The sequence below is a fragment of the Aotus nancymaae genome, unplaced genomic scaffold (genome assembly GCF_030222135.1).
Source record: "Aotus nancymaae isolate 86718 unplaced genomic scaffold, 86718_ANA_hifiasm-v0.15.2.pri h1tg000041l, whole genome shotgun sequence".
NCBI classification, from domain to species: Eukaryota; Metazoa; Chordata; class Mammalia; order Primates; family Aotidae; genus Aotus; species Aotus nancymaae.
Genome location: NW_026988455.1, coordinates 23,648,369 through 23,662,758, shown reverse-complemented (window position 1 = coordinate 23,662,758; position 14,390 = coordinate 23,648,369). Strand labels below are relative to the sequence as shown.

Here is a 14,390-nt window from a genome sequence, read left to right as displayed (position 1 = left end):
GTGGCGGCGACGATAGGCTGGTAGCCGGCTGACTTCCGCAGAAGGTGATTGGTCGGCGCTGCTGTCCAATCGGCGGCGGGCTGTCGGATTCAAATCGGGATCGTTGGGACTGCGGTCGTTAGTCTCTGGCGAGTCGTTGCTTTGGACAGACCTGTGCGAGTTGTCTGCTGTGCCCGCTCTTCGTGCTCTCTCATTTCCATCAGCGCGCCAGCAGGATGGCCCACAAGCAGATCTACTACTCGGACAAGTACTTCGACGAGCACTACGAGTACCGGTGAGCGGCTTTCTCAGACCCGGAGCCGGCTCCCGCGGGCGGGGCGCCCAAGGCGGAGCAGGGAGTGGGGGCCAGGGGCCTGGGGGCGGAGTCCGGGACCGGAGGGCTTGGGCTGGGGTTTGTGGTCGCTTCCTCCTGTCGCCCCGGGCAGTCCGCCGAAGTTGGGTGCGCGGCCGTACCCGGCCGGTTGGGCCTTTGTTCGGTGTACGCGGAGGGTGAGGGAAGAGCGCCCAGGGGGCGGCGTTTAGTGCCCGGATAGGAACCAGCGCAACTTGAGGGGCCCCGGGTCCTGGGCGACGCCGAGTGACCATCCTGTCACTCTCCTCTCGGCTGTGGCAGAAGTAATTAGACCGTTCAGTAACTGGTCTCAGTTCCAGCTCTTTGAACCAGACCCGGAAAACCCACCTAGAGCCGTCGTTTTCCGTTCGCAGCCATGCCACACACTTTTTCCCCTTCGCTGCCTGGGTGATGGAACTTTTACTAGTTTCTGGTTTACAATGGTAATTTTCATCTGTTAGCATAAAGGAATACACCTCATTTTCTTGTTTTTGAAGTGAGTGGTACTAAGAACTAGCTTTGGAGGGGGACCCCCGAAAAATGAGCTTGATGGGGATTTGAAAATGTTTATTGGGTATGGTGATTTAGGCCATTATAGGTTAGCTGCAGACATACAATTGAGTACATTATTAAAGGAGTTTCATTTTAAGGCCGATTAAGAACTTGAGGGGACTTTGGGCATTATTTTCTGCTAGTGTACACTGGCCAAATTTTTGGCTTCGAGGAACTTTTGCATTTGAGTCCTGAAGCGATGTACTAGAAAGTAGTGGCTATAATCGATCAGTAAAATCAGACAAATTTTAAATGTCCCTGGGAGAAAGGGATAGGGACATTTAAAATTTGTTGTCCTTAGTGTATGCGGGATACTCATTTAGGGCGTGGCTTCAAAGACCAGTCAACCCCTTGTCTTACTAGGTGGTGACTAGAACATTGTATTCTGGGATACTACCAGGATTAAGGGGAGGTAAAGCGCATACCATCGTTGGCCAAATTTCGACCTTATTTTCTGTCTGCTGCCCTTGTAGGTTAGATTTCTACGAATGCTATTTAAGGAAGAAATAACAAAACAGTGGGTGGCTTCGCTTTTTCTCCCCCTCCCTAGTAGCATGGAAGTCTGTTTTCACATGAGGATTACTGAAGATTTCTATGGGTAGTAATAATTGCACCCTTTTGTATTCCTAGCTAGAAAAATCTCATGTTTTTCTGACTGTAGGTAAATTTCAAGTACATTGTCTTAACCTTGTAGTAATAATAAACTATACAGTTCTAATCGTGTAATATGCTGGCCTAGTGTTCAATTATGTGATGTTAAGAGCCCTATTGAGAATATTCAATAAGGAACGCAATGTAAACCATAATAACCTTACTAAAACCTGGAAAATTATTCTGAAACGCATCTGGTGCCAAGCGTTTAGGATAAGGATTTAAGAGTTGGTACGAGTTTCTTTTAGGGCATAATATTGAAAATCAAGCTATTTCTCAGACTTCTTTCTGATGGCAGTAAGTCCATATTTTAGTTTTAATATACTCAACAGATTTGTGTGTGGAATGTATAGAAGCAAGTTTACATTTCTGAAGTGATTTATTTTAATCCAATAAAAATTAGAGCTGGTATTAAATGACCAGGCCACCAACCTTTATGAAACAGGATAGTAATCTCCACAAATAATTTTAAAGGGGAAACTAGTGATAATATAACACTAAGGCATGAATCTAGGGTGGTTTGTATTAATATATAATGGGGCAGCATGCAATGTATATTTCAAAGGATAGTATTTTTCCTAGTGTGCAGTTTTCTTTGATTTTTCTTGATTACAAAATTAATTTCCGAGTCCTTTTACATGAGGGTCTTATGTTTCTAAGGGCATAACAGTGGGTGCCCCCACCCCCACGTCATGGAAGTCTTGTTTTTACAGGCGAAGAACTGAGGATTTCTCTGGGCAGCTTTACAAATTAGTAATAAGCACTGTTTTGCATGTCGACTGAAACGTTAGATTTTGGAAATAATTGTCCTTACGCGTAGTTTGCAAACTCTCTCTGTGGCAAAATACAGGTAGACTCCTCATATGGGCTGGATGCTACTTAAACATTTTTCCTTTATAAAGAAACGCTGATGGAGGAGAGCCTGTTTCTGTGTTTATGGAGAAAAAAGGGTGGTAATTTCTATCTAAATAACTTGGTAGATTTACTTACTCTGTAAATCTGAAAGAAAAGGTACAAAAGCACTACATTTCTCTTTGAGAATAATCAACAATATAGAAGATAGAAATAAGATAACAGATTTTTTTGTAGAGCTTTAAAAGTTAGATGTTAAAGTAGCATTTCAAGAATGTGGGTGATTACTGGTAAGAACTACTAAAAGTCACCATATAGTTCACTGGAATTGGTTAAAAACGCTACAAATTATGGTAGTAAGCTATGACTTGGTGGCTTTAAGGCAATCTAGCAACATAATAGAATTTTTCTGAGGCTCACTTTGCCCTGCAAATAAATTGGTACTTAAATAACCAGCCACAGACTAAATTTAAGTCAATGACGGCTTGGTGCTTATAATAGGTTAGGCATTCAGTTTACTGTGTCTGAATGTGACCATATTGCACCTCATTCATCCCTAGCCAGGCAGATATCTTACACTGGTTCAAAATTTGGGCTGGTGGTTATAAAGTATAAAACAGTTATAAAACTGTTGCTACTTCTGGAGATGGTCGATATGGGGCTGAGAATTGTGACTTTTAGAAAGTCCTTTTTAATGATGATTGAGTAAAAATTCTTATTCAATTTGGAAAGGAGATTCATTTGGCAAATCTTTGACAAAATGCTTTGGGATGCTATTAACAATGATTTGTTTTTGAGAATTTCATAAGGCTACAATTGTACATATTGATGGTTTAACTTTGAAGGTTATTCCATGTTTGCCTAAGAAACTGAACAATGTAAGTTTTGGATATAAGTCAATAAGTTAACTGGAAAACTGAGGTTGCACACAATGTGTATGTGCAGTTAGTGGTTTTCTGTTTTTAATTTTGAATAAAGTACTTGAAGTATAAAGCAACTTCTGGAGCATACAAGGACTAGTAGCTACCACAAAGCTATGTTGAGTAAGAGGAAACCCATATTAACTGTAACAGACTTTTTCCTTACATAAAAATCTAATAATCTGGGGCAGGGATAACAGCTCTACAGTCAGGGACTAGGCTGGGTCCTTACCTCGTTGCTTTGCCATTCTCAATTTACAGTTGCTTCTATGGTCCTGGATTCCTGCTCTGGCTCCCTTATCATATATTAATGTGCATTCAACAAGAAGGAGAAAGAGTTCAGCATGTTCTTTCCCTTTGAGAACACTTTCCATATAAGTTAAACATTTTCTTACATCTTGTTGGCTTATGATTTGGTGGCTGGTAGCCATATGCTCAGCTTATATTTTGAGGTTCTATTCCTGAAGATTAAGGCAACTAGTAAGCATTCTGTTAAGAGAAAAAAATTAATCCTAAGGAAAATGCCTTCTGCTTTGGAATTGTGCACTCTTAGCTTCCTAATTTGAACATAGGCCATCACAAATTAGAATTATAGGTAGTAGAGTGTAGTTCTCAATATTAAAGCAACATAGAGTTGCTAAAGGTACATGTATAAAGAGACAATTGTAGAAAAGGAACTGGACTAATACTTGGCTATATCTTTTAACAGGCATGTTATGTTACCCAGAGAACTTTCCAAACAAGTACCTAAAACTCATCTGATGTCTGAAGAGGAATGGAGGAGACTTGGTGTCCAACAGAGTCTAGGCTGGGTTCATTACATGATTCATGAACCAGGTAAGTTTTGCTATATTATAGTAAAAGCACTAATTGTTGAAATATTGGTGGTATGGCTATCAAAATTTTTAAAATATCACTGACATCAAATGATACCTCAAAGTAACTCTTCTGATTGACTGTTTTTTGGGTTTTTTTATTTTTATTTTTATGTTTTTGAGACGGAGTCTTGTTCTGTCTCCGAGGCTGGAGTGCAGTGGCATAATCTTGGCTCACTGTAACCTCTGCCTCCCGGGTTCAAGCGATTGTTTTGCCTCAGCCTCCCGAGTAGTAGCTGGGACTACAGGCAAGTGCCGCCACGCCCCGCTAATTTTTTTTTTTTCTTTTGTATTTTTAGTAGAGATGGGATTTTACTGTGTTGACCAGGATGGTCTTGATCTCCTGACCTCTTGATCTGTCCACCTCAGCCTCCCAAAGTGCTGAGTTACAGGCATGAGCCATGGCACCCAGCCTCGATTGTTTTTTAACTAATTTCTTGACCCTGGAGAGAGTTCCAATTTTCTGGTAAATAAAATACCACAGGATTGAAAGTAATGCATTATTCTACTTGAAAAATCATGTAAAAAGTAAATTTTGAAAAATATATATGTTTTAAAATCTGTATCATCGTTGATAGTAAGTATCCCAAAGCATTTTACTATAAATATATCCTAAGACAAGTGTTCTTTTCTACGTGTGGATATTGATTTAATTTAAAGTGATTCACTCTTCAGCCCTCTTAAAGGATGGTTATCTACCACATGAAGTTTAAATGAGGTAATAGCATATTAACTCAAATGTGCTTATGGGTACCTTATGCTATTATGTGGTATTTACCAGAAGTTTTTCACATATTAAATAGTAAACTATACTAAAACAGTGTGGATTAAATTCTATTTTTGGATTATCAGTAATTCTAACTTTGAAGACGTACTATAGAAGCTGAGGTAGGTGGAACTAAAACTATCTTGCTTTCTACTCTGCTGTTAAAGAAAAACATTGCATCAAAAACTCTAAAAGGACTATCACTTTCTTGGGATTGGAGTATGTGAAACAGAATCTGTGAGGATTAGCATTAGTTTGAAATCTTGTAGGTGATTTGAAAGAGGTGTTTTCCCCTATAAAGAGGTAATCTTACTTTTACTTTATTTACTGTAGACAGTAACTCTGAAGTAAAATTCATTTTAGATACCTCAAACCAGTTAATAGCAGACTTAGTTTATTTTATTCTGGCTTAGTTGAGAATGCATTTGAATTTCTGTTGAGTATATGGAAACCATATTAAAATGATACAAAACATTTTCTTTCCACAGAACCACATATTCTTCTGTTTAGACGACCTCTTCCAAAAGATCAACAAAAATGAAGTTTACCTGGGGAATGTCAAATCTTTTTCAAATTTAATGTATATGTGTATATAAGGTAGTATTCAGTGAATACTTGAGAAATGTACAAATCTTTCATCCATACCTGTGCATGAGCTGTATTCTTCACAGCAACAGAGCTCAGTTAAATGCAACTGCAAGTAGGTTACTGTTAGGATGTTTAAGATAAAAGTTCTTCCAGTCAGTTTTTCTCTTAATATTAAGTGCCTGTTTGACTTTACCTGTTACTTTTGTTCAATAAAGTTTGTATGTTGCATTTATCACTGTTTCACATCTCTGAGGTATATTTTCTTAAAATTAATTTGTGACTATCGAGATTGATTTCAGTGTTATAGTTTTAGCTCTGAGGAAGTTAAAGATAATGTTAAATGAGTTTAAAATAGCATAATATGATGGGGATAGCATTTAACTAACTCACTTAATGAAGAAATTAAGAACCAGGGATACGTTTAAACTAAAGCCAAAGTAGATTTTACCATATTTTCACAGTAGTTTTACGTGTTATCACCGTATTTTTAGAAGTTCAAAAGCACTGTAAAACACCTTTGCCTTTTTAGCTGCTACGAAATGTTTCAGAGTTAAATGCAGACGTAGGCTATTTATCCTAATTACTATGCTATAGAAATATCTTAAATGAGCAGCCAGCATACACAAGGTCCCTTAGTTAAGAAAGTTTGTCTTTACACATGAGAGCAATAAATTTTGAAGCTTGTGATTAGCAACATTCCTAGAATCTACTTCCCCCACCTCACTGCCATCACCACAGGACATGTCCAGGGTAACTAACAAACATGACAAAATTAAGTAAACTTCATTACACCTTAGACTCAATAGTGCTGAAAGGAAGGTGACAGCCACCACTCCCAGCATAAATTCCTGCCAGACCAGACCCTAAGGTTCACTTCTGTTAGAGGCTGTGTAGCAAACTGGGACATACTTGGACAGAAATCTGGAAAAACTGGAGCTTGCTTGAAATACTTGGTATTCAATGGTAGAGTCAGTCTGTGCAAGGGACGGAGAAAACCTACAATTTGCTTCAACCTAATAAATTCCCCATTCCTCAAAAGGCTTATTTTGCCTATAACATTTTCTGTTTCTTAAATCCACTTGCACTTTCCTCTAAGCCTTTGAGTGAGAAGGAAGTTCCTCTTCCATCTATTGAAGTCCGCTCTGCATTCTTTCCTGTACGTTTGGTCAACCTCCAATCCCCGCCTCGCCTGATATGTTTAAGACAAAAGTTATTTTAACGAATTTGCTGTGTGTAGAGCTTTTTTCCCTCGTGAAAATTAAACTACGATTCCATCTCTTGACCACGTCTTAGCACTTTTTTTAATTTTCGAAAGAAACGAGGGATTTTTAAATTTTCTGTGGCTACTTCCAAACAGCGTTTCTGGAAATTTACAAGACTTTGGAGGCTTTCCAGATTTGTAAGACAGGGTATGCAATTCCTGTAAGTCACCAATCTTGAGGAAACCTTAGGGAAATGCAGTGGTGGGGGTAGGTATAATCTCGGCCTCCTTATTAGTAAACCTCCTTCCTCTTCAGGTGACTGCTCAAAGGTCACCTCAGCGAATGGCCTCTCCGGGCTATCTGCCGCCCTAACGCTAGACTCGTGAGGTTCAGGGGACCAGAGTAAATCACGGCCTCTCGCTGCTGCCTTGGTGAAGACTATCTCGGATATCCCAGCACTAAAGGGCACATCTGAGCCTCCCGTAAGCTACGGTGAGTCCCCAGCCCAAAAGATTCCTGGGGTCTGCACCTCCCGCACGCTCCCCACTGCTAGCCACGTGCGACCCGCGCAGGTCCAGTGCCGCCGCGGCCGCGTACTTCCGGCCGGAAGGAAGGCCGGGCTCTATCGCTTTTCTGTGACGCACTTCCTGGCGTCGTCTGCGAGAGCGGAAACGCTTTCTCTTTCAGGCCAACCGACGGCCGGCTGCTGGCCTCCCCGGCGCGGCCTCCTCCACGCCTAGAGCCATGGCGTCGGAGGGGCTGCGGGAGCCCGAAAGCGAGGTAAGGGCTGGGGGCGCTCTTTCGGCAGCCTCAGCCCGTCGGCCTGCCTCTCACTGGGGCTCGGTCGGGCGGTGACGGGGCTGGTTCAACGAGCGTGGGTCGGAGGCTGGTAACGGCACGACAGCACCCTACCTGGTGGCCGCTATCTCCGCGCCCCGCCCCGGGCCCGCCTTGGGGTGGTGGTCAGCGGCCGCAGACCCCGCCCACAGTTAGCGCCGCGTCCACCTTGCGGTGTCACCAAGAGCAGTGACTGCCGCCCTGCCCCGCGCTCCCCGCAGTCGGGGCGGGGAGATTCTGGCGAGCTTCCCGCGTTCTTGGGAACGGATAGATTGTTTTAAAGGACCTTCCGTTTTCCTGTCATTCTCCGCTGTACATACTCAGCATTACCACTAGATGGAGCCCTGGCGATCGAATGCATTACTTTTAGACCCAAAATTCTCGGTGAAAGTGAATCTTACTACGTAACTAAAAAAATTCAATAAAGAAATTTATGGAATTCAGATTTCAAAGCCTCGTGGTGATAAGGTTTTCTAGCAAAGCAAGCTTTGGTATTTCAATAAAACAAGACTTAGTGGTTCATGAGTAAAATGTGAATGCTTTTGTGCAACTTTTTCAAGAAAATCTAATGAAAATAAACGTCTGCAGTGTGTTTTGCGTGCTGTAGTTAAACATTCCACGTGTATATTTGACTGTAGTAGTTATACTGTGTGCCTTCTACAGTTCTGTTATTTCTAACTGAATCTCTTATTCCAAGATTAAAATTCCGGAAACATTGTCAGTTGTGTTCTTAACTATATAATCTGGGTTAAGTTTTATTTCTACTTTAATTGGTTGTGCTTCTTTTTCACTTTTAATATTTGGACTACTGCCTTTTCTAACAAAAAAACATTGGGGAGAAATCATTAGCAAGCAGATTCTTGCCTTTACGAGGCAGAAGTTTTTGAACAACATTGGGAACAATTCTGGGTCTGTTAGGAACGCCTCTTCGGTATTGCTTGCTTGTTTACATTTGCTTGATCTCTGAATGTTTGTACTCAAAACCTAATTTTTTTCCTCAGGGCATCAAGTTATCAGCAGATGTCAAACCGTTTGTCCCCAGATTTGCCGGGCTCAATGTGACATGGTTAGAGTCCTCAGAAGCATGTGTCTTCCCCAGCTCTGCAGCCACATACTATCCGTTTGTTCAGGAACCACCAGTGACCGAGTAGGTATCTTTCGTGGTTTTTTTTTTTTGGGGGGGGGGGAGATGTATTCTTGCTCTGTTGCCAGGCTGGAGTGCAGTGGCGCGATCTTGGCTCACTGCAACCTCCGCCTCCTGAGTTCAGGCGATTCTCCTGCTTCAGCCTCCCGGGTAGCTGGGACTTCAGGCGCGCGCCACCACGCCCAGCTAACTGTGGTTTTTTGGTTTTTTTTGTATTTTTAGTAGAGACGGGGTTTCACCATGTTGCTGAACATGTATCTTAATAACTGTCTTACCAAGGGGCTTTTTGGATTTAATGGTGATTAGACTTTCAAATACTCATCAGTTGTTGCACTAAAGTTCTGCAAATGATGAGAGAATGCTCTTCAGCCAAGAAGAGTCTGAGCCAGTAGCATAACTTAATTGTGTCCTGTGCCAAAAACAAAAGCTTTAACTGCCGTTTTTTTCTCCATACTCATTGTTATTTTGGGCAAAGGCATGATAGAGACTGTGTTGCATGTATTAGAAGAAATGTAGTTTCAGGCTGGGCACTGTGGTTAACGCCTATAATCCTAGCACTTTGGGAGGCCGAGGCAGGCAGATCACCTGTGGTCAGGAGTTTGAGACTAGCCTGGCCAATATGGTGAAACCCCATCTCCACAAAAATACAAAATTAATCAGCTTTGGTGGCGGGCACCTGTAATCCCAGCTATCCTGGAGACTGAGACAGGAGAATCCCTTGAGCCTGTGAGCTAAGATCACACCACTAAACTCTAACCTGGGCGACAGAGCAAGATTCTGTCTCAAAAAAAAAAGTACTGTTTTAAGGTTCATTTGTTCATATGGTTTAAAAATATATCATGTATCTAATGGGAGATGAAATGTGGGGGGAAGGGCAAAGGAGGGACCAAATAAACATACTCCTCATTTTTAGGATTTAACTTTTTAAAATCTTGTTCAGGGAAGGGGAGGGGACTAGCAACCATAGCTGCCTCTGTGTGGATAATTCTTTGGAAATTGTTGACATTGGCTCTCCACAATTTTGCTTTATATATGTTCTCTGGAGGTGAATTTTACACATTTCAGGTTTAAGTTCTAAATTTGAGTCCAAAGATGGCTTACATTTTTCCTTATATTTTCTTTTTCCTCCTCAAGATTCATTCTCTAGGTATTTACAAAATGGCTTCCACTTTTAGCTGAATTTAGACAAAATATTAATCTTTCATATAATTTTGTAGATTTATATGTAGATCAGTTTTTAATATTGGCATCAGGTATAGTTCTAATCTAAGAATTATTGTGCTTTATTCTTCTTTTATATGATTTATACTTGTTTCCTTTTTTTGTGCCCACATGGTGTGATTGAAAATAGTTTGTACTATGTATAAATTCTAGAATAACGTTTGCAAGAATGAGAATTGTAATGAATAATAAAATCATCAAGTCGTCTGATGTATTTAGGAAATACTGAAAGTTGTATTTTTTTTGACAAAAGTTGAAACCCTACCTTTATATGCTAGAATTTGGTCTTTGGTAGGAATACTGTTTTTCCACTGTATTTCATCCATTATAAAGGGGAGTTGGACATGGGTCTCACTTGAGTTGTTCCCTACCTCGAGTGTCTCACATAACAAAATACAAAAATATATCTCAGTGACAAGAACTCAAAGCCATCTGCTAGGTGGTATTCCAGTTACTCAGAATAGTGGTGGAAAACATTCACATGGCTAAAGCAACATTTTGGCAGTAAAATCAGTGGAGACTAATCACAGACTCAAGAATGGGCAGTGCTGAGTTTAAAAATTAGTTTTCTTAACTCTTCTTTTTTAGCTTTGATTTATCACCAAGGAAAAGATAGACTCACAGTAATCATGCCTGGCAAGAAAACAAGGATGAGGAAGGTATTAAGTTGAAGAGGAAGAGTTCTTTTTTTTTTTTTTTTTTTTTTTTTTTTTTTTTTTGAAACGGAGTTTCGCTCTTGTTACCTAGACTGGAGTGCAATGGCGCGATCTCGGCTCACCGCAACCTCTGCCTCCTGGGTTCAGGCAATTCTCCTGCCTCAGCCTCCTGAGCAGCTGGGATTACAGGCATGCGCCACCATGCCCAGCTAATTTTTTTTATTTTTAGTAGAGACAGAGTTTCACCATATTGACCAGGATGGTCTCGATCTCTTGACCTCGTGATCCACCCGCCTTGGCCTCCCAAAGTGCTGGGATTACAGGCGTGAGCCACCGCGCCTGGCCAAGAAAAGAACCTTTAAAGTGGGGGTGAAATAATGAGACGTCAAGTAGTTGAGAATTGATTATCTGGGTAATTCTAATGTAGATTAAAAATTTCATTGCTATAGTGAGATTACATGTAAATGGAGATCTCTTGTTGCCATGATAAAAGGAATGGAAGTTTCTGAAACAAATATTTCCTCTTTCTTGTTCAACTACATAACAAAGTCATCTTTGTATGTCCCCTTCCCTCATCTTTCCTTAAAGAAGGTACAGTAACCTTTTAAAGAATCTGTTCCCCTCCAGTACCTTTCACAGTGCACTCAAAGATACTCATTTATTCATTTGGAATTAATTATTGGAAGTCTTCCATAGTTTTGAAGTGATGGAGATGAAAATGAACATACCAAATTCTTCCACATTTATGTTATAGGACAAGACAAAAAAAATATCATTAGAAGTAGTCTTAACAGACTTCCAAACATTTGCCATGTTTGGAAAAATACTGATTATTTACTGATGTAATAAACAAATTTGCCTATGCAGACAAAGTTTTTTCCAAGTAATGTCCATTGTCATGGTCCATCCTTTATGACAAGTCCTGTGCCACCTGCATGTGGGCCTTTTGTTTGAGTATTACTGTATACTTTCTCTTCTTTCATGGTTACCACAATCCATGAGGTGGCAGGCAGATGTAATTATTTTTGCACATGGGAAACTGAAGCTAGAAATGTTTGTTCATACTGATTCAGATGGGTAGCACCAGAACCAGAATTAACGTGGTATTCTCCAAAACTGCTACCGCTGTTGACAAGAGACATTTGAGCATTATCACCATCTGTCAATATACTATGAAAATTTTGGCACCAGTTGATGCTTTTGAGTTAAAGCAGATCAGCTATGAGAAGAACTAGTGGTATATAGCATCATACAGCTGAGCACATGGCTTGGGTCAGTTTGGTGGATGGAGGAGAAACTCCATCCTCTTTGGGTCCTGGCCTGACTGAAGGGACCATGTGCATGATATGTTTGGGAGATAGTAGAGGAATAAGATGATGATTTTGGGGGGAAGCTGTCAGTAGTTTGGAAGCCTGCATAGTACAGCTGAAAAGTTTTACGTTTGCTGGGTAGGCAATAGAAAACTTCTGGTAGTGTTTTAAATGGACTCATTGTAATCACTCCTGAATTCTGGTTAGATTTTTAGAGGAGAGGGTCTTGAAAGCTTTGACCAGATTCTAGGTACTGGAAATAGTAAAGAAACTACATGAGACCTGTTGAAATAAAAAAGAGCTCCATGAGTGTCCATACAGGTTTTGGTGGGAAAGATATTATAAAGATATTCAGTTGAATACGTGGAAATAATTGTAGGATCATTCATGAAAACAGAAGTTGTAAATGGGGCTGGTTTGCGGACTAGATATTAAATTTGGGATTTATATGTACAGAATTGGGAACAAGTGAAATTGGTAAGTGGAAATGACCTGGAAATTGGAGATGGAGGCCTGGACTGGGGAAGGTGCTGGATTGTTTGTATTTACATCAAGTCCTAAGCAGAAGGATGAGAGGTTCTGACTCAGAATATGTCTGATGGGTGAGATAAGGAGGGTGCAGAGGAGACTGCACCAGGGAAAGAGACAGAGATAGAACCTTGGAGGGCAGGTGAGAGCCAAGCTAGCAAAGTCCAGGCCAGGGAGCTTTTTAAGTCATGTGATGGTCAAGCCTAGACCCAACGAGTACCTGGAGGAAGAGACAAGAGGGAGGTCCTGGGAGACCTGGAAGCTGTTGGTAGAAAAGGGGCAAAGGGAAGTGGAGCCAGGAGACCAGCAGGTATTGTACAGGTACTCAGACAGTTTGACTTACAGTGTGGATAGGGCAGTGTATGACAGTGAATGAGAAACAGGTGTGTCACTGTGGGTTTAGGGTCATCTGGGCCACTCCTGCCGTCTAGAATTTTCCAGACACGCCGTTTGAAGCCACACCAGATGCTGTGAATTACTGTTTTGATATTTAGTATTGTTCTCTGCATGTAATTGTGTTTGCACTGGATGGAAATGGAAAATACCAACTGTCTAGAGGAGGAAGGACCAGTGAGGGGACAGAACCCAAATGACTTATCTAGAATGGAAAACTGGATTGTAATAGAGCTAGGACCCCAACCAAGGACTCCTGACTCCTGGATGAAAATTTCCTGGATGACAGCAGCCGTCAAAAACAATGGACCCTGTCCCTGCTTTCCTTTTTTAGCTACGTTTCTTTTGTCTGTTTATTTATCTGCTTGTTGGACTTGGGATAGTCTTTTTCACTATTTTTTTTTTCTATCAACCCATCTTCTCTTATGAAGAACATGTTACCTACCTTCACTGACACTTGACCCCGGCTTACTTTTCTGAGCCCCAAACAAAATACAGCACTGAATTCACAGGAACATATAGGCAGTGGGATGAAGCTTTGAGCCTACTCTTCTCTACAAAGAGCTAGTCCTCAGTGCTATATGTTTGGAGCAGTGCTAGGCCAGTTGTTTTATGGGACAGACAAAGGTCAGTAAAAAGGGTTTTATTTGGTTTTTAATTAGGAGTATTTCATGTTAAAATTAATTACCTATAATTAAAAGATCTTAGAAATCTAAGTTAACATATCACGAAATAGTACACAGTGAGACGAGGTAATATATGATTAAGTATTGGATAGAAGTGAAAGCAGTAAACATTATTATATTTTAGGTAGAGCCTGTAGTCTCCCTTTCTTAGTGTAGTCTCTTACTTGCAGCAGATCAGTAATACGATTTCTAGTAAGCAGTACCTATGCTCTTATCTGCTGACAGTGTAACAGCGAAGATCTTATAGGGTGTGTCACGATTAGGTTTGGATTTTTCTGCCTTTTAGTATACTAGCACGTTTTGGAACAGCTTTGGAAATTAACAAACATTTGTTGGAATGAGGAGATTACTGTTTGTATTTTGAATCAGTTGCTTAGCATTTTGTCATTGTATCAGCTTTTGTGGGAAAAAGTTTGAAACCTGTAGCCTTACATCAAATTGACTAACAAAGAAAAATCAGTCTTAAATTATATTTTGGTTTACTCTAGCAGCTTGGGAAAAACTGAGACAATAGCAGTTTTCAAAGCTGGCATCCATCTTGTTAGTAAACTGTGTAGTTTCCAGCCACAGCGCCATGCGGTATCTTCTTTGCACTCTGGTTCTGATAGTCAGCAAAGCGCAGGATGTGGTGGTGGGCTTGGAGCAGGGAAGGGCTGGAGAAAACCATTTGCAGGATCCCTGAGGGAGGCATTGCAGGCCATTGGATCCCCCCTCAGCAGAGATAATGATCTTTCTTTTATTTATTTATTTATTTTTTAAAGATGAGGTTTCATCATGTTGGTCAGGCTGGACTTGAACTCCCGACCTCAGGTGATCCGCCCGCCTTGGCTTCCAAAGTGCTTGGATTACAGGCATGAGCCACCGTGCCCGGCCGAGAT

At 40.9% G+C, this 14,390-nt stretch overlaps 2 protein-coding genes across 12 annotated transcripts in view; both read left to right on the top strand.

The window, feature by feature from the left end:
• The first annotated feature begins 68 nt into the window (after positions 1–68).
• On the top strand, positions 69–5,767 carry CKS2 (CDC28 protein kinase regulatory subunit 2). Its single transcript, XM_012463336.3, has 3 exons — positions 69–274; positions 4,016–4,143; positions 5,436–5,767. Exons 1-3 carry the CDS (start codon positions 216–218, stop codon positions 5,486–5,488), a joined length of 240 nt encoding a protein of 79 aa, XP_012318759.1. The 5' UTR covers positions 69–215; the 3' UTR covers positions 5,489–5,767.
• Positions 5,768–7,404: 1,637 nt separating this feature from the next.
• SECISBP2 (SECIS binding protein 2) overlaps positions 7,405–14,390 on the top strand; it is a 41,694-nt gene continuing 34,708 nt past the window's right edge. For 6 of the 11 annotated variants that reach the window (XM_021671891.2, XM_012463172.2, XM_012463166.2 and 3 more), the window contains exons 1-2: positions 7,440–7,517; positions 8,576–8,721. In XM_021671891.2, the coding sequence (XP_021527566.2) occupies positions 7,482–7,517; positions 8,576–8,721 (182 nt within the window). In that variant the 5' untranslated portion in view covers positions 7,440–7,481. Of the gene's footprint in view, positions 7,518–8,575; positions 8,722–14,390 lie in introns of all 11 variants that reach the window. The other 5 variants (XM_064361583.1, XM_012463185.2, XM_012463179.2 and 2 more) reach the window with 1 other exon arrangement.

Bases quoted from the DNA above. Each gene is read 5' to 3' on its own strand.
- CKS2 (XM_012463336.3), top strand. From the start codon at position 216: ATGGCCCACAAGCAGATCTACTACTCGGACAAGTACTTCGACGAGCAC. The intron at 275-4,015 runs GTGAGCGGCTTT...ATCTTTTAACAG, and splicing joins GACGAGCACTACGAGTACCG to GCATGTTATGTTACCCAGAG. The intron at 4,144-5,435 runs GTAAGTTTTGCT...TTCTTTCCACAG, and splicing joins TTACATGATTCATGAACCAG to AACCACATATTCTTCTGTTT.